Below are 20,083 nucleotides of genomic sequence, written 5' to 3'. Positions count from 1 at the left end.
GGCATTCGGAATTATAGGACTTGTCACTGGTTGCCTGTGCCCAGCCCAGGGATTTCCAGCCCAGGGACAGTTAGGTCAGGGGAATAGTGGCCCTGAGTAACAGAGGAAGGGGTGGGAGTTGGCTCCAGATTGTTCACTTTATATATGAAAGGTTGATCCTGGACAGATTTTAGGAACAGTCCCAGGACTGAGAGGGGCAACCTGCCAGGGTCAGTAGAGCCTCAAGATATTAAGGTGTCAAATGTAGAAACCAAAAACACATGATCCATGTAAGGCCCCCTGGGTGTTAGGCTTGGGGTTTTCAGGAGAGCTTAGGCCACACAGTTGCAGACTTCCCTTCAGCCACTACATCAGCAACCCCAGGAGGAGATGTGGAGCTGGATGGGGCAGGGCTCTCCCTGGGGAAGGCAGGGTCACAGGGCCTCCTCTGAATGCCCAGAGAAGTGAGATGTCTGGATTCAGAACTGCTCAGAAGATGTTGTAATACATGCACCATATCCAAGCCATGGACCCTGTCAGGCTCTGGGGTAGCTGCTCATGATTAAAATGTAACATTTCTGCAACAAAACATAGGAACAGTTACACTAAGAAGGTTAAATACAAAATAAACAGTCTGTTGCATTGGTAAATTCAGATCAGATAAATAGTGCCAATGAACAATGAAAAAGTGTTTGATTTCAGATCATTTCTTGACTTAAGAATTGCAACTGACAAAATGTAAACCTGTATAAGGAATCAGGAAACAGATGGGAACTTAGAATCCAGGGTATGATCTTCACAGAGACAGAGGACTATAGGTCTGGGGAGAAGGACCAGAGAGGTTGGTCAGATTTAGGATCGTGGACTGGTGTCTCAGTGCGGCTCTCTGGGGGGACCCCGTCCCGCGGGGAATAGGAGGTGAGAGCCGCCTCTTATTCGTGGGTCATCAGAGGCCGATCCGATCTTGAATGTCTGTGGAGGAAATCTTTAAGAAGTTAGAGTACACGGCCCAAGTCTGGTTTCTGATCAAAGGCGCTTTATTGGCTCAGCAAAACGATTATATACTGTTATCCCAGGGGGAGGGTTCAGCAAGCTTATTGGACAGCTCAAGCAAATCCTCTACCAATCACATGAGTCATTCAAGCATTTAACCATACAGCAATCAGTATTTTACCAAATGTGGGGAGGGGTAAGTGCACAATCCCTAGGGGCAAGTAGGACGGGGAAAATACCACCTGCTTCCTGCTCCAGATCCGGTGACCCTGTGGTTAGCACAAAGGGCTATTTTTTCTGTAAGATTTCCTGTTTTGCCCAGGGGCTAGACCTGCCAAAGGTCACGTATGTAGTCTAGTGGGATTTTTCCACTGAGGCAAAGGCTAAGGTTGAGGGCAGCCTTCTTATGCAGGCCCAAGCAGTCTCTCACATCTCAGTAGGATTTGTAGATTCTCTCAGAACACTAAAGGTCGAAACAATGATACTGCTTTACTTCTGAAGTGATTTGCAAGTTTAAAGTGAATACTATTACTCTGAGGAATCTTTACTATACTTTCAAGGATGAGGAAAATGAGGATCAAAGAGATTACGCACCAAAAGTTTAAGTACCAAAAGCCACACAGCTACGGAGCCACAGAAGCACCAACCAAATGATTGGAAATGCAGACTTTCGAGGCAGATAATTGGCAACAGTTGTCATACGGGTGCCACAAATCAGACTTTGTTATGACCCTTAAATCCTCCTAATAATCTTATACACTGTCCACTCTCATGACCCCTACCTTGCAGAGATGAAACTGACTTTGAGGTAACAATCTCCCCATGCTGAGATGCACACTTCTGGAGGGCAGGGACCCCAGCCTGCGAGTACAGTCAGTTTTGTGGCCTCAGAAAATCACCCCAGTCTTGCACAGTGATGACATTCAGTATGGCAGCTATCAGCGTAGTCTGACTCCTGCATTTTGGTTGTGCCTCACCAAAGGGTCCTGTAAGTGTAACCTACACACCAGTTTTGGAAGACTTGGTACAAAGAAGAGGGAAACTCTCAATAATTTGTAAATTCACTACATGTTGAAATGATAGTATTTGGATATATTATGTTTACAAAAATATATTTTTATGATTAATTTCACCTGGTTTTTTTTTTTGTACTAGAGATCAAACTCAGGTCCCTGTGCTTGCAAGGTAGGCAGCGGCACCACTGAGCTAAATCCCCAGAACTCTTTTTTGCCTTTTTAAATTTGGTTACCAGAATATTTAGAATTGCACCTGGGACTTATATTATATTTTTTTTCCAGTGGCACTGGTTCAGGGAACATAGGACAGAAGAGCTAGGAGGTTTTTTGTTTGTTTGTTTGTTTGTTTTTGGTACTGGGGATAGAACACTGTACCTTGTACCTGAGAGGCAGGCTGCAGAACCACTGAGCCAAATCCCCAGCCTTAGCTAGTTTTGTCAAAAGCACAGCTGAATAATCATTCATTCATTTATTCATTCATTCGGTTACCCATTTAACACAATGTGAAGCATTGCACTAGATCCTGGGTATGATGGTGAATGGCACAGTGATGAGAGCCCTGATTTCATGTTTCTGATGTTTTTGGCAGGGAAACAGATCATAGTGAAGCCAGCCAATTAACACACACAATAATTAGTTTATGATCATGCACAGAGGAAACACAAGAGCATTCTCTGGTAAGGTGCTCCACTCTAGGTAGGTGGCCTTTACACTAACAGCTATGGGCGAGGAAGGAGCTGGTCATTTGATTTTTTTTTTTTTTTTTTTTTTGTACCAGGGATTGAACTTGGGACCTGCTTGCGAGGCAGTCATGGTGCCACTGAGCTAAATCCTGAGCCCCGGGAGTCAGTCATTTGAGATGGCTTCCTCCAATTATAAGGAAAAACCACTGCAAAGGTCCTGGGGCTGTCACTAGGAGGCTATATTCATGGGGAAATGTGGCCAAGGCCTTAGGAATAGAGCAGCTATGGGAGTCCTTGTGGGCCAAACTAGGGTTTTATCCTAGGGCCTGGGAAAGACTATGGAAAGATTTTAAAGAAATTCATTGCATGTTCTGATTCGAGATTTAAGAAGATTTATTTGGTGCTGCATTGTATAATTCCACTTATATGAACTATTCAGCAAAGGCAAATTGACAAAAATTCAAAGGAGGTGAGTGGTTCCTGAGGCTGGTGGGTGGACCTAGGTGTGGATTAACCACAAAGGTGCAACCTGAATCTTACTAGAAATATTCCAAACCAGAATGTGGTGATCATTGTGCAACTTGGTTCATTCCTTTAAAATCACTGAAATGCTGAACACACATGAATTAAATAAGGTGTTTAAGAATAGACCAGGAAGGGCTGGGGATTTAGCTCAGTGGTTCCACCACCTGCCTCACAAGGGCAAGGTCCCAAGTTCAATCCCTGGTACAAAAATAAATAAAATAAAAACAGACCAGGAGGCATTCTGGTAGCCTATACAGCGTGGTCAGATTTGAACTTGGGCCAGGGTTGAAGAAGGAATCTGATTGTGTGGCTTCCTCTCAGGAAGGGATTGGCGAACGTTTTCTGTCCAGGCCCAGGAAAACAACACATCAAGGGATGATTGTGGCCACATTCCAAGGAAAATTTGTAGTTGGACATGGAAATTTGCTCACGTATATTTTACGTGTCAACCAAACACTCTTCTTTCATCTTTTATAACCAACTGTAACAGTCTCCTGAGCTGGCAGGCCACACACACAGGTTGAGAACAGGCCTGGGCTTCCCATTCCAGGCAGCTGCCAACACTGACCACAGCCCCAGTCCCTTAGAAGGCAAGCGCTGGCCCTGCTCCAATGCATGCTGGACCCACAGGTCTGGAGGACAGGAGGGAACAGTCATCACCTGCTGAGGCCTGTCCTGCTCCTTCAATGCAGTAATTACTGCCGGAACGTTTTCCCATCCCTCCCTGAATTGCAGCATTATCATTCTGCTCACAGATTTCATTCAGTTTATCACACAGGCATTTTTCTCTGATAGAGCTGATCCTCTTTCATTGCTCAGAGTTTTTGGTAGGATCATTATCCCATTCCCCCCCGCCACCTCCCCAGAGGATTTAAAGCAAAGTTATCAGGGCTTTCCCCACCCCGGAGGCCTATATCTTTCACTAAAAACTCATATAAACCCCATGGCTCTGACCTTGCTGCTAATCTTTCGAGCTCTTTAAATTCTTTGAAGTCATTCATCCTACTCAGGAGACAGGTGAGTCACATACTATAGATATTTTAAGCTCCTTGTGTTCCCCCTCCTTCCTGACAGCTGATAGGGTCTGCTATAACTCCCAAGCTCTAGGTTCTGGGGTGCTGAAGGATATGAGAGCCATTTCTCTCACCCGGTATCTGCACTGCCCTGAGGGAGGACTCCATCTTTGATCACAGTCTATTGCTTTCCATTTTCTCCTTATGCTATTGATTAGGATCTCCATGCAGTTGTCAGCTAGGAAGGCATCTTGTCCTCACATCTGTGATAAAAACAAAACAAAACACAATCTTTAATCCAAAGAATTGGAATGAGAATAAAGGACTGTTCTACAAATGGCTGGTGGTGAGGCCAGCACTACAAAAGCTCCACTGTCTCAGGGGTTCACCCAAAGGCTGCCACCATCTTAAGCTGCTGCCTGCATGACCTGTGGCCCCCTGGTCCTCTGAGCATGGTTTCCTAAGGAAACTGGCATCTGATAAGCAGGTTGCTTTGAGAACTCACAGGTTACTGTATCTACTACTCCTGGCATATCAGATGGTCAATTAGCAACAGATTCCTCACTTCTTTGGCTTTGATGGCTATTTCTAAAAAGGGCAGACCTTCACTTTTCAGTGTTCTTTGGACCTTGTAGCTGGCTGCGTGCCTGAGATTAAAGTCCAGGGCTGCCCCAAAAGCTTACTGACCTCCAGGAACTAAGGAGACTCCCCAAGCCTCTGTCTTTCAGGACACTGACCTGGAAGGTTTCATAGCAAATGAACCAGGCTAGGCTGTGGAGCTCATCTAGCACTCACTGGGGCTGCGGGGTCCAGGTGTGATGTTCTCCTCACTGCACATCATGATTATTCTGCATCTGATGGGCATCTTTCAGCGGCAAAGTACAGTGAGAAAGGCAGGCTTGCTTGTCGGGTTAAAGTGTCAGCTGATTTGTGATGTCTGCTAATTGGAATTAATGCAAAGTTTAATTAAGACTCTGGAGGTTTGTTCCCGACTGTTCTTGTTCCCAGTTCCAAGGCTAGTGCTGATAAAACATGACATGCTGTGAATTAATTTCACAAGGCGCTTGGGCAGATTCTTGGCCCATCAGTCACAACTGCACTTCTCAGCTCTTCTCCTGGGGGTTTGAGTGCAGTTCTAACCCATCCCACCCACTGAAATGCTTTGCAATGACCCCCTTTTTTTTTTTCAACATCAGATCCTTCAGTGACACTGTAGGGTGATATTTTGTAGGCAGGAGAGTAAAACAGAGCAATGTAAAAGGGGAACCCAGATTTTATTTGAGCATCTAGAAGGCCACAGTTCAAATCTCAATCCTCCACTGAGGGGCCATGTGGCCATAGGCTGACAGGCTTCACCTCTAACCCTCAGGACTTTCTCTGTGTAACGGGATCTAACTATGTCTCTCTCCAACGGAAAGCTGGTGAAGGCAAAATAATAGATACCATGCCCCAGAGAGCAGGCTCAGTACACAGCACTGTTGAGGAGGGAAAAACACCTATTTCCCATCCTCTTAGGTTCATTGCATGGGGCTTTGAACAGGAGTGTAAGGTTTATTTCATATACTACAGCAAACCTCAGAGAAATGAAATGAAAAGCCCAACGAGGCAATCAGACAAAAGGGCTTACACAACATTTTAGCTAAAGGTCAATAAACTTGTGGGGAAAGGTTCTGAGCCCCTGCAGGTGGCACAATGTGGGAAGGTGATCATGTGGGGAAGGCATAGGAGATAAGGATTCTTTTGTGCAGACTGACTTGTGTGGGCCCAGTTTCCTGCCAACTTTCTGCATTCTTCAAGGCTCTGGAACTCTCCTGGAAGAAGGGATTAATGACAGTCTTCTTTTCTTCATTTCTTAGAAATTTATCCATACAGGGGGACTTCAGAAAGCTTCTTTCTACATCTGTGGTCTTCAGCTCAAAATAGTCCGTATTCCATAGTGTCAGGTTTGGGGATGGCTTATACTGATGTCCCGGTATATTACCATTGTCACAGCATTACACGAACTACTTCTCCACAAGTGCCATTAGAGAAATAACATTTTGTGATGTTCTGCAAAGGTCCCAAGTTCGATCCCGGATACCAAAAAACGAAAAAAATACATTGTAGTCTCAGAATAATATGTGTAGTATGTAAATGGAAGAGTGTGGTTAATGTAATGAAGCGGGAATCTGTATCCATTGTAAAGGTAGAGATAATGCTTTTCCTACTATGCTTTATATGTGTTCTTGCCATGGGCCTGTGCAGCAGAGTTCCTTATCGAAGTGTTTACTGTCAACATGAACTATACACAAAGAACAACTATCATTGCAATAAGCCAAAGAGATCGTGAGGTTAATCTGTGCATAACCTAATCTATTTTAATTACTTCAAACCCTTTTTCAGATTGTACAAAAGGTGATCAAAATATACAGTGAATACTTAAATTTCTGAAAGTTACAGCAATCTACATAGGGCCGTGTAACTCCTTCACAATACTTCTTATTACTGCAAAACTCTTATCCCCGAAGTCTTGCCACTTGCTGAAGCAGCGCTGAAAAGTCTGGTTCGTGTCTATGAGGTGTGATCCAAATGCTGCTGAGGGGTGCCAAACAACCCAAAGGCAGCCTGGGGAAAACATTACAGCCTGCCCTTCTTGTCTGTCTTATTCATTGGATCTGGCACCATGTGACTTCCAGCTCTGCTCCAAAGTCAAAGTGATCAGGAGCGACAAACGTTTTGTATCTGTTCAGGACACCGAAGCAGCCAGAACAGTGCAACTAAAGATAACTCGTCAGAGAGGACTTCCGGACCCGCTTCAGAAAGTGGCAAGAATGATGGGATCAGTGTGTTCTAAGTGAGGGAGAGGAGTTGAGGAGGCCCATGGTAATGTGTCCTTTACTGCGATGTTTAAAAAGTAAACATTCACTGAATTTTATCAGACCTCATAACTTAATGACTTCCTGCGCACCGTTCTCAAGGCAACTTCTTCAGCAGTGTGCAGGATAAGGAAGCCCCCTTCCTGCCTCGCTGGTCTCTTTCCTTGTAGGTGACTGCAGCGTCACAGCATGCCAAGCTTCCTGCTCCACTGTCCTCCGGTGAGGCTGTGCACGGCCCTGGCTTGTGTCCTGCTCCTATGGAACGCAGGTGCATCCGGCCAGTTCCATCCAGGTGCGCCTCTTCCCTGTCTACACGTTTGGATAGTCATTGTTTCTTAAGAATGTCACTTGCCAAAGTCTCAACCCAGAATCTGAAATGTGTGTGATCAAACTGGCAAGCACAAATCCCATTCCTGTTTTTATCCCTTGATCTTTTGTGGTGGGGCCTCAATGATGCCACAAAATTCTCTTCACTTCCACTGTTACTGTACTTACTCATGCCACCGTCCTCTGCTTCCTGAACCTCTGAGGGAATTCCTCAACAGCTCTCTGTTTCTTCTCTTGTCTACTCATGATCTATGTTGGCACCCTCACAGTCTCTCTACCTGTTAAGCAAGTTTTCAAAATTCTTTGTATTCTATCCTTCCATTCAGGGTTTTATTTTTTTCCCTGTTATTTTTATTTATTTTTCCCATTTTTTGCTACATTTAAAGCAAACAATACAGTTACATTTATCATTGGGATCTTGTACCTTTACATGATCTGTCTTGGTTCTTATTTTTCCCCATACCCCTGCCCTCCCTTCACCCCTTCACCCTTCCCTATTTACAAAGACTTTGTTTCCTTTCTTTTACTTTTTTCACATTTTCCCTTATTTCCTTTTCCCTCCCCTTCCATTTCCCCTTAGCCATTTTCTTCCTATTTCACATTAGCAATTATACAATTTGAACCGTATTTATATTTTTAGTTTTTCACACAAGAGAAACTATTTAGTATTTACTCGTGTGTCCTATTTATTTCACTTGAGTATAGCATCAATGTACATCCATTTAGCTATAAATGTCTCTAGTTTCTCATTCTCTATGATTGAATAGTACTCCATTTTATAGAAAAACCACATCTTCTTTATCCAGTCTCCACTTGATGGGCAACTGGGCTGTTTCCAAGCTTTAGCTATTACAAACTGTGCCACTGTAAACATGGGTGTGCATATATCACTGTGGTATGATTCTTTTAATTCTTTTGGAAAGATACCCAGCAGAGGGATGGCTGGGTCAAATGGGACCTCTAATCCTAGTTCTTTGAGGTATCACCATACTGCTTTCCATGGTGGTTGCACCAGTCTGCACCATTCAGGGTTCTATGCCTGTCTCCTCAACACACACAACTCCTAGCCGATTCTGGTGCTCAGCAACATTACCAATCATTGGTGTTACTGCAGTGCTTCGGTAAGTACTGAATGACTAATGACTGAATGAATCCGCAGACTAAAGGGGAATTTTAAACAAATCACATCACAATTCCAGCTCATAATTTTCTCATCTATAAAAGATAATTTGGAATAAATTCTCTCTGATTTTCCGCTCGAGTTATGGCTTCTCTGATGAAACCTATTTTATTTTAGTGTCTGGCATAAAAGGAGAAGCCAAGAGAGAAAAGGGAAAGACCTTCCCACCTACCGGTATAACAGGTAAATGGGCAGCAGTTCACCCCTCCTAGCTCTCTCTGTTCTTGGGTGAATCCCTTGATTTCTCTGTGCCTTCCCATTTTTTGCCATAAATGCAGCCTCTGCCTGCCACTCTCACAATCGTGGTGATAGTTTTATGAGCTGTGTATTACTTTATGGTTCATGGAATACTTGGATTCTCAGGATCTTATGAAATCCACTTTGGCTGTGACAGTCTATCAGTGATAGAAGATATCACAATGAGAAATACTGTCATTTGCCAGCATCACCTTTGTGACAACTTCATCTCTCTTTGCCTTTCCTATTTTGATGGCATAAAATCAGTTGTGCAGGGGAGGAGGGGGTGGAAGGGGTGAAGGGAGGGCAGGGACAAGGGGAAAAAATGAGAACCAAGACTTGTCTTGTAGAGGTACAAGATCCCAACAATGAATGTAACTGTACTGTATACCTAAAATGTACCAATAAACTCAATGAAAAAAAATAAATAAAATCAGCTGTGCTGTGAACACAGGACAGCAGCATAAGGACAGAAGGGTCAGAGATGCCACTTTTGTTCTTCTGTTTTTGATAAACAGGCAGGATAATTTTTTGATATGCTTCCTTTTGGAGGGGTGGAAGTTAATCTTTATTTTCTAAATTTTGTTTCTGGGGCCACAGATTTAGCTCAGTGGTGCTGCTGCCTGCCTTGCAAGCTCAAGGTCCCGAGTTTGATCCTTGGTCCAAAAAAAAAATTGTTTTTGTTGTTTTTAATTAGTTGGAACATTTACATTATTCAAATATCAAAAAGTATAAAGGCATAAAAAGTAAACACACTACCCCAATCGACCATCTCTCTTTCCCCAAGGACAGAATTGTACCAGTATTTGTGTATAAGTAGGATAATTTCCCATACATCATTACTGTGTTTGAAACTTCAATTTTCTTCCCTTTAAATGAGAACAGTTCCTGAACTACTAATGATAATGGATAAAAGTTGATAAAATACTAAGCATGGTGAGTTATGAAAAGTGACAAGTACCTTCTATTTGAAAGGTCTTTCATCCATAAATAAAACAATGAATTTATTTAACCTGGCCAGAAATTTATTTGAAAATTGCTCCCATATTACATCTTATTGAGAAAGAAGTGTTTAAGACCTGTTTAACTTGCCTTTCAACTATTGTTACCAAGTCTACTCAAGCATTCATAATTTTAAAAAGGGGGTGTGGAAATAGCTTTTCTTTGCCAACAGGAGCACTGGTCAAGAGTGCTGACACTTGGTCAGAAAGACTGGCCCATGTCCACCACACTGGCTGGAGGGGTAAGAATCCCAGAAGCCCCACTCCCTGTACGTGGAGCTCTGGATGCAGGTCAGCCTGTGTGTCACCTGCTGCCTGGCCAAGTAGCTAGCAAGGCCACCTCCCTCAGATCACAGACCAGCCACCACAGGGTGCATTAGAGGTACAGTGCCACTCAGGGTGCCTGGGCAGAGCTGGGCTCTCCCAAGCCACAGAACATGCTGTTTGACAGCTTTGGGCCAGTTTCTAATTCACATCTGTCTCAAACTGCCTCTTGCTGTATCACAACCCCCTTGCCTTGAACAGCTTTATTATGTGTTAGGGGATTCATAACCCCCACTTACCTGTAACCCCAGAATCTCTGACATTTAATCAAAAACCTTGATAACTTGTGAAAGGTCAGGTTGGATTAAGCAGGCGAAATTTGATTGACCCCAGTTTCAACAGGGTACTTGAAAAGCAGAGGAGATAGGTGTCTTAGTTACTTTTCTCTCACTGTGGAGACAATATACCTGGCATCCAAAGTTAAAGGAGGAAAGGTTTATTCAGCTAATAGTTTGTAGAGGTTTCAGTCCATAATCACCTGGCTCCAAGATAGGGTGGCATATGGCAGAGGGGCAACAGTTCATGGTGGAGGAAGACAGTAAAAGCAATAAGGGATTCTTAACAGTCTTTCTGTCCCTTTTATCTTATCCAGATTTCCAGGAGTAGGGAAATACCAAACCAATCAGTGTAATCAGCTTAGTAATCATACACCCTTAACCTCAGCATCACACACTCTAGATTCGGCCACCTCTGAAAAAGCCTCCTGTGACCACATGAGACTTTGCGGGGGACATCCAAACCCAAACCATAACAACAGACTAAATGTCCATCACTGGATGAGCAGATAAAGAAAAGTACATACCCACAAACAGAGGAATAAAATTCAGCTTCAGCAGGAAGAAAATTCCACCTTTTTTCAGCAATATGGAGGATATCACTCTAAGCTCAAGAAGCTAGTCACTGCAGGCCAAATACTGCCATATCTCAAGTACATAGGTGTCTCAGCAGTTCAAGGCCATAGATACAAAGTGGGAAGATGGCCACCAGGTGTGTGGGGGCGCAACGGAGAGTTTGTTTAACAGGTATGAAGTTTCAATTTTGCAAGATGAACAGGTTCTAGAGATGTTCTGTACTGCATGGTGCCTATACTTAAGATCATTTACTGGGTACTTAAACATTAGAGAAGGGGTAGGTCTTACATTAAGTGTTCTTGCTACAATAAAATGATATGAAGTGAAAAGTAGGAGACAGTAGCAGGGGCTGAGAGAGTGATAGCTGTGTTTCAGTCTTCGCTCAGCCTCTAGCCCAGGCAGGATTCAGGCACATCCCTTCACTTTTCTGAGTTCCAGTTTCCTCCACCTTCAAGGGAGCCCTGGACAAGGTGATTTCTGAGGATGTTGTGGGTTGTGTGAGCTGCATTCCAGGGTACCATGTGGCTGATGAGGACTTTTATTCCAGTGTCTGGGATCGAAGGTGTTCAGAAGGAAAAAGACAAGGCTTTGCTTGGTCCAACAGGTAAGTCGTCCAGCCCTAAACCCTGACCTGCTCTGGAATGTTCAGTGCACTCTGAATGTTCTCTGTACCTTGGTCCTTCCTTCTGCAAGATGACCACAAAGCCCCTTTCCACCTGAGCACACATGAATCCAGTCACGGCAGCAGGGATGGCTGCACGGGCAGTGTGATTATAGCTCCTTCAGTTCCAGATGACTGAGCCCAGGAGGAGGCTGTCTCCACCCCCTAGGCCAGGTGACCATCCTGGTACAATGCTCACAGTACCTGAGGTCCTCAGTGTTGCTGCTCCTCACCTGTCATTCCCTATGACTGTCCTTCTGCTGATGCCACAAAAAGGAATCTGTGTGTGGAGACTAGGTTGTTTCTGGTTAACCTCTTCACACCCAACATCTAGCATAATGCTAGGCCCTCAGTGAGTATCCGTTGAGTTAATGGATAAATGGATGAATAGATGCCTTTGATATTTTAAAATTGCCTTTGACATTTTCTCATCTGATAGCTTGCAAATTTGCCAACTGTGGTAGGCAAGGGGCCTGAGGCTCTGGAACGGTCTTTCCTCTGCAGTTCTAGGATGCAGGTTCTGAGCATCCGTGCTTAGAACCACCACCTTGGTTACCATTAATGTGTTGTACAAAGTTACACGAGTTGCTTCTTTGGTCTGAGCCTGTTTCCTAACCAAGTTAAGGAGTTGGGTAGATTAGAGAATCCACACTGTAATCAACTTTCTTAGCTATTATAGAGTGGGTATCTAGGGCACACCCAGCCCAAGGAGATCAGAATCTGGAGGTGAGGTGTGAGCTCAGGGGATCCTGGATCTGCCTTTCTCAGTGGCCCCAATGATCCTACACTGCTGAGCCTCAGAGCCTCCAAAGTGTTCCCAGCTCCCAGAGCTCAGATGGAACTTACATTTCCCTCATGGAAACCTCCTTCCTAGGGTCTGTCCTTACAGGAGAGAAGGAGGAAGGGCTGGTGTTTCTTGCTTCCACAGCTGAGTCTCCAGCTTACCATCCACCCACTCTCCTGGACATCTGTTTCCAAGCCCCTTGGTGGGGGTGACACCATCTCTCAAATTATTACCTGAACAAAAAGAAAAATATTTTTAAAATACTTGTAATAATACACAGAAGAAGATCAACTGCTATTTCCACCTGGTCACCTGTTGTTTCCAACTCTTCAAGGAGTAGCTGGGAGAGGAGAGGGGGGCTCTTAACCCAACAATGTCTCTGCCCAAGGCTGCACTCTACCAGTACGCAGAAAGATTCTGTTTGTCCAAACTGATGTTTGGGTCATAGTCCAGGACAGCTAGGATGGAACACAACCATTGAAATTGTGGGATTTTGAAAAGTTCTTCCTGGGGAACAATGCCCAGACAGAGTACTGGTTTCTACTCTTTAAGCTGTGGAGAACCCCTGTGATGTCTTGTGGCTTCCCACAAATCAATCTCTACTCTCTTCCAAAGCAGAGATAAAGGGCTGGGGATTTAGCGCAGTGGTTCTGCTGCCTGCCTTGCAACTGCAAGGACCAGAGTTCAATCCCTGGTACCAAAAGAAAGAAAAGAAAAAGAAAGCAGAGCTAAAACAATCACTGAAATGAGTGCTGCTATCTTCACCACTCCACATGTACTTGGCTGTTGCCTCCTGAGTTCCTGACAAGAACTGCCTCTTGCCTTAGAGCTCTTGTGCCAGACACTTGGTATGTGTTCTGCGCATGTCCAAGGAGGAATTTTATCTGCCTGGAGTTTGGACATGGGAAACTTTCTGCTGCTAGGAAAAGCCTGCCACTGACCCCTTCCTTGGATCTCTTTCAGAGTTGCCTGCAAGGTCTGTGGATCTGTCAGCACTTAACCTGACCGAGCTCGTGAACAGGATGCTGAGCAGAGCTTTAAAAGGTAACCACCTGTGCACACTGTGCAGGCCTGTTCTTCTTCTGTGCCTGCCTCTGTGTTGGATCTGTCTGTGATCAGGGCAGGATGCATCTCTCCTCTGTGTCTCATTCCTCCAGAGTTGAGGGTAGAGAGTACGTTCTCCTACCTAACCCATCATGAGATGGAAAGAACCAGTATGAAACAGGAGGTCCAGGAGCATCCCTAAAGCAAACCACACTCTAAATATGCTCAGTGGGCAGTGGTCATCACAAATCTTTTGGCCCAAACTAGCAATAATTATTCATTAACTTAATATGATCCTGTGTTTCTCTCTTTTAAAAAAATTGGAGTCCTACAAAGTGCTTACAATATCATTCCAATCTTCTATGCCCTTTTAGCTTCTAGGAAAATAATTTCCATGTAGCAAATAATGAATATGAGTGCGGGAAGATTTTCTAACAAAGTCAGAAGATCAATACATAGAAGTAGAACTTTGCAAAATAATAGCACAGCATGGATTCCCAGAGTGCAATCCTTTTTTCCTACATTATTTATACCCCACTTTGTCCAGTAAATATTTAGAGGTAAATATTTATCATCTGCCAGGCACTATTGTGGTATGAAGGTAAAACAGTGAATAGACCTGATAAAAATCCCTGTCCTGGGGGACCTCAAATTCTAATATGTGGAAAGGTAACAAAAAGTGGTAAGCATAGTAAGGAGGAAATGATAAGCACTATGCAAAATAAAGAGGAGGAATACTGATTCAAAACAAAGGCCTACATGAATGGTATTCCCTGGGGTCATGCAATATACAAACTGCATATCCCTACATGGTGGCTTTATACCTATTCACTTAGCCCCTCTCCGTTTCGGAGCTTGGAGCTATAGCCTCAAAGTTGCTCAAAGATGCTGTAGTCTTGTTGCAAACTGGAGAGCTGCCATCATTAGGGCTACCTTGTGGGGCTGGGAGTGATCCAGTTGCTGTGAGGACAGGGGAGAGATTAACCTGGCAGGACTCCTGCTCTCCTGTTAGCCCAGTGCTGCCCTCCTCTGCAGAGCTCTGCACCAGGTGCTGCAGAATGGGGCAGAGACTCCAAAGCCATGACTCCTACCTTCATGGACCAGCCTCTTTAGGACCTTACCTAATCCTAGCCTGTCCCCGTGAGGTGGCACTATCAGACCCACTATCAGTTGGGGAAAATGAAGCATCACCATTGCCACTGAGACTGGAATTCAGGTCAGTTTAGCCCAAGCCCATGATCTAGCCCAAGGCTTTCCAAACTTGCTGCATGGTAAGAAGCACCTGCAGCACTTATTACACAGTGCAGCTCCCAGACCTCCACCCTGGGCATTCTGTCTAAATTGGTCTTAGCTGGGGCCTAAATGTGCATTTTACCAAGTGGCAATGATGATGCTTATCATCAGAGGAAACTGAGTCATGGATATTCAAGCTTTGGTGCATGCTTCATTCTCCCAAAGAGCTTAGGAAGCACAGAGCCTAGGCTTTACCCAGTGTATGGCATCAGCCCTGTGGAGCTATTTCCAAGAAGTTGAGGCAGAATGGGCTCCATGGGAGATTTGAATGCACCAAAACCCAAAGTTTCAGCCATCGTAACTCCTGTCCCCACAGGGTACAATTTACATAAATAAAAGTTACAGAAGGGGTTCATTGCAATTCAGGATCCTGGACATTCCCACCTTTCTAGATTAGCATTCCCTCCAGCCTCCTATGAAAGCCTGAGTTCTGCTGTTTGAGCCACCAGGTTTGAGGACATTTGTTATGGCAGCCTCAGGAGACTAAATGCACACCTAGGACTCTTACTTAGGAAGTTCCCAGAGCTTCTGGATAGAATATCTGGTCAAGAAGGTTTGCTTTGGTTTTGTATTTCTTGTTTCAGCTTGTTTTTCTTTTTCTTGTTTTTAACTTTTGTCACTTTGGTGTTCATTTTTGTCATCTGTTTAGAATGCTGTTCATTTCTATTACCTGCTTCCTTGTTTTAGTATGGGTTCTGTACTGCCTCATTAGCAGGTATTTGGTATCTGTTTCCTTTCCTCCCTTCCTTTGGACAGAGAGCAGGCGGTTCTTCTCCCTGCTGAGCATCAGCTCCTATAGTTCCTTCGCCTTCCACAAGGTTTCCGTGGCTGTCTACAACAGTGAGTACAGGCTGGCTCCTCCAGTGGTGGGCAAAGGGCTGCAGGGTAATTTAGGTGTCAGGATCGCTGTGTAAATCCTTTCTCTTCGCAGTTTCTAACCTGAAGACAGTGGACCCAGCCAAATTCCCCACAAGATTCTGCTACTGTCTCAATAATCGTACCAATGACGTGTCAGGTGGGTAGAGCCAGCCATGAGCCTTGCAGTGTTTACAACTTAGCTTGTGCCTTTTTGTATACATATTTTGTTTTCATGGAAAGATAGAACATTACAATGATGTCTACTATGCTTAAATATCAACCATTCATTGGTCCAGAAAGTTTCTTTATCTTTGTTTTACCATTGAGAAGTAGCTGAGTGCACAAAAGGGAAGAGGAAAAAGTGTTCATAAAGCATTTTTTTCATTGTAAAATCAGGAACAAATGAAGCAGTCTACTATAAGAGTTATGACCAAAACATACAGTGAGTGTTTCAATTTTTACCGAAAAATTAACTAAAAGATATGTTGCCATTTATTCCTCTCAGAGAACTCCCCCTTGCTTCCAACATGGTTCTCCCACATGGTTGCCACTTTCTGAAGCAGTTCGGGAAGTCCTCTTTCACGAGTGTCTTCAGTTGTGGTGTTATGGCTGCCTACGTGTCCTGAATCGATTGGAAATGTTTACCCTTTATGGTCATTTTGACTTTTGAAAAAATGGGGCCCATAGTTTTAGTGGAAAACTACGGAATGGAGGGCAATTGTATTACTAGAATTTTCTTTTTCACTGAAAGTGAGTTCATGAGTTACTCATATAATTAAACATCACAGGTATTACACATGCCTTATATTTAGAGCATCCTGAAAATCAGGAGTAAAAATTACTCTCTAGCCATGAATTCATCCATTCACCAACTCTTTACTGAGCACATGCAGGATCCTGCTCTAAGCAACTCTGACACAAGCTTGGTAGCATGGAATTGAGATTCTAAAGGAGGGACAAAAAGTTGAAAAGTAAACTGCAAATACACAGGAATCAATATCCTGACCGTGGGCCAAAAGGTAGGGGAAGGGGAAGAAGAGACACGATGTGACAGTGGGGAATGCGTCCGTGTTGAGTGGTGGGGAGCTGTTTAAGGAAACGAGGTGTGGTCTTCGGAAGTGGGGATAGCACTGTGTTTCTTGGAACAGTGCTCCAGGCGAAGGCCTGGGCAGCGCAGTGAGGCCTGAGAGACCCGTGTGGCTGGAGCAGATGAGCAAGGCAGAATCGTGAGAAATGAATTCAAGCGAGGGCAGGGTGGGCAGTTTGCAGCCCAGGTCATACATAGGTTTATGGTCCATCGCGAGTATTTTAATTTTCACTCTGAATCACAAGGAAGCTGAGTGATTGTTTGCACAGAGGAGCAACAAGATTTCAACTGAGACATAGAAGGACTGCTCTGACTGCTGGTGAAAGAGTAGATTGTGAGCAAAGCAAGGGCCAAAGGCAGCCAGAGCCTCCAGTTCTTTTGCCCCCACCTAACAAAACATTAAAACATCTTCCATGGCCTTAAAAGCTCTCTGTATTTGCGATGGCTCTGTACTCTGTGCATGCAAGCATTTTCCTAGCATGCTGCAGTCGTGCTTCTGAGTAAATTCTAGGTTTCTTATAATGTAAATAATCCTGCATGTCTTAGTATATAAAACTTCTTGTTTCAGATGCTTTTATGAAAATGGATTCCCCAAAGCGGAATTTCTAAATCAAACACTGAAAAGTTTAAAGATAATAATTACTAACATTTACTGTAATACCAGTACTATTTACCAGACTGAGTACTTGATATCTGCTATCTTACTGAATGCACCCTGTAAGTCTTATCAAAAAATACATTTAAAAAAATACATTTGAGGGTTTGAAGGGAAGAAAGTTCTTTGTAATTGCATCTTTCTTGCCAGATCATTAAGTCCTGCTGAGCTCCAAGCTTTGTGCTGGTTGAATCCCTTGCCCAGTGTGTAAAAGATAAAAATAAAATTTAAGAACTCCCATCTACCTTGGGAAAGTTTACAGTGCTGCTCCACGAGGCAGAACATGTGTCTACATTCTTGAACTAGCTGTCTGAATTCATCCTTTAGCTCATCATCCATGGGTGAGTCGCCTGCCATGCCCTGGTACAGCACGGTGATGGCCCCACAATTTTACAGGGAGCAACACGCCTGGCGTTGATTCCCCTCTGATTTTTATGATGAGATCCTGTACATTTGACCATTACTCAAAATCTTTGAGCAAGATCTCTTTATGGGTAACCTTCAGATCATTTTCTTTTGAATACCTTCATTTCTAACATACTGCCCTCCCTGGAATGTATATTTACATCTATTCTCCTTCTTCCCTTAAATGGAGTGATTTAAATCTTCTCGACTTAAAAAAAAATGCACTGTGTTTTCAACATGCTATGCAACATGGACATGTATAACCAGGAAATCCAAACTACCTGATGCTCCAACATCCATAGGTAATCACTTTCTATGTTTGATGGACATTATTGCAAGGCTATCTAAGCGACCCAGCTAACCTGCTCATTCCTCCTGTCAAAAACCTACTTCTCCAACCTCCCCATCTATCCTTTATACACAGAAATACATTTTAGAAGGTAGGCTGGACTGCTACGAGTGGCCCAAAGCAGCCTGTATCCAGGAAGTGGAGATGACTATGTGATGACGTTAGCAGACCTGAAAGTTTGATGGTAGGGTGGGGCTCCCAGGCTCCTTCCACCCTGTTGGTCTGTGGTCTGCCTTCTATAAGGTGTTTCCCTCCAGCTTCAGCTGCAAGGAAAGGAGGAAGGAATCGGAAGGCAAGCCCATTTGATATATACGCATGGCATAGAAATGTTCACTTTTCTCTTTCTCACATTCCCTTGGTTAGAATTTGGTAGCATGGCTGCACAAGCCTGCAAAGCAAGCTTGAAAGTGTAATTATTATATTAAACCACCATCTACCCAATTTGATGTTCTGTTACTAGAGGAATTTGAAAGAGTACATCTTGAAACGGATCCATTCCAAATGTACAAATATGCCTCCTCTTTCATATGAATGCATGGTAGTCATCGAAAGAAGTTATTAATTTGATATTTAATCTGTCTCCCAGTGGTGAACACATAGCTTATTCGTGATATTTTTACACTTACGAGCAATGATGCGAGGAACACCTGTGCAGAAACGCTTGCAGTGCCTGCCCAAGTGCAACTGCAGGTTAAAGCCCTCAAAAGAAAATCATTAGCTGGCAGGCAAACAGTTTTGTGGTGACTCAAACTGTTAACTTTCCTTCTAGAAATCTTTCACAAATTTACACTTTTATTGGCGAAGTTTGAATGCATCAATTTTCCCACACCACTGCCGACACTGAGTAGTAAGAGAAAGTCTTAAATCATTACCAAGTGGGTTGGCACAAGATAAAAAGGTTTTCCTTAGCTTCTATTTGTACATGAAGATAATCAGAAAGAATTCATCTCTGTGCAACGTTAGCAAATTGGATGGATTCATCAAAACAAAGGATACCTTTGAAGCCATGATGACTGGTCTTTTTCCAAGTCTCATAAACAGATGGGACAGTGGCTCCTGGAGGAAAGTTGCCAGCAGGTGCTGAGCAAGAGAATGCATGCTCAGAAGTGGGAATGGGGCTGTTGGGAGGAGGGAAGCCTTGGCCCAGGCAGACCTCAGCTCTGCCACATACTGCAGGACCTTGGCAGGTCCCCTCTTCTCTCCGGTCCTTCAGCAGAACCCAGTTCCATTGTTGGTGTCTGGCTCCCATACCTTGCTCGTAGCTTCTGTGCAAAAATATTTAGTAATGGACTGATTGGACCGCTTATGAGTCTGTCTCTCTCAGTAACTTTCTCGGGACATAGCAGGTGTCTGGCATTGTGCAAACATCCAGTGAATATTTATTAGATGCATTAATTGATACGCAAAGAGATGTTTGAGAAATAGAAAGGACATAAATGGAGAAAGTGATGAGGTCAGTGCTACTACTCTTAAGTCTAACCCACATGACTTAGAAAGGGGGGTGCCTACACTTTCCAGCCTTCTAGTGGACACCTGTGTGCACCTGCATAGGTGTACCACTTCTTCTGCCTGCAGGAGGCTAATGTATTTCTCTGCAAATGTTGTAATATCACATCAGAGCTCTGGCTCACACATAGTAATTTCTGCAGCCCATTGATCATGCTGCTTACACAAACCATGGATTGCAAATGAACTTTCCCTGTCTTTCTGGGTTCTGTGTTTTCAAGTCAGCTCATTCAAGCCCAAATCCATAATACCGTAGTAAAAGAAGCATATGTACTTGTATAAGTATATGTACTTGTAAAAGGCAAGATGGGAAATCATCTAGTGATCCCCTTAGAAAATCAGTATTTGAAGCTTCTACAATAATATCCCCCTTGTTTTGGAAGACAAGAATGTGTTGGGTCCTGGAAAGCCTCAAATGAGTAGAGAAGGAGGTGGCAGCTGTTTGATTAGAAGTAGA

At 43.8% G+C, this 20,083-nt stretch overlaps 1 protein-coding gene across 1 annotated transcript in view; it reads left to right on the top strand.

Moving 5' to 3' along the window:
- The first annotated feature begins 7,253 nt into the window (after positions 1-7,253).
- Positions 7,254-20,083, top strand: part of Hhla1 (HERV-H LTR-associating 1) — a 31,730-nt gene continuing 18,900 nt past the window's right edge. Inside the window, exons 1-6 of the mRNA XM_010629623.1 lie at positions 7,254-7,332; positions 8,689-8,754; positions 11,532-11,588; positions 13,393-13,473; positions 15,523-15,606; positions 15,698-15,781. Coding sequence (XP_010627925.1) covers positions 7,254-7,332; positions 8,689-8,754; positions 11,532-11,588; positions 13,393-13,473; positions 15,523-15,606; positions 15,698-15,781 — 451 coding nt within the window. The remainder of the gene's footprint in view (positions 7,333-8,688; positions 8,755-11,531; positions 11,589-13,392; positions 13,474-15,522; positions 15,607-15,697; positions 15,782-20,083) is intronic.

The sequence above is a fragment of the Fukomys damarensis genome, unplaced genomic scaffold (assembly GCF_012274545.1).
Source record: "Fukomys damarensis isolate Sample0158 unplaced genomic scaffold, DMR_v1.0_HiC HiC_scaffold_5, whole genome shotgun sequence".
In the NCBI taxonomy this organism is placed as follows: domain Eukaryota; kingdom Metazoa; phylum Chordata; class Mammalia; order Rodentia; family Bathyergidae; genus Fukomys; species Fukomys damarensis.
Note: the sequence above shows the minus strand (reverse complement) of the source record. Positions and strands in the feature narration are given on the sequence as shown.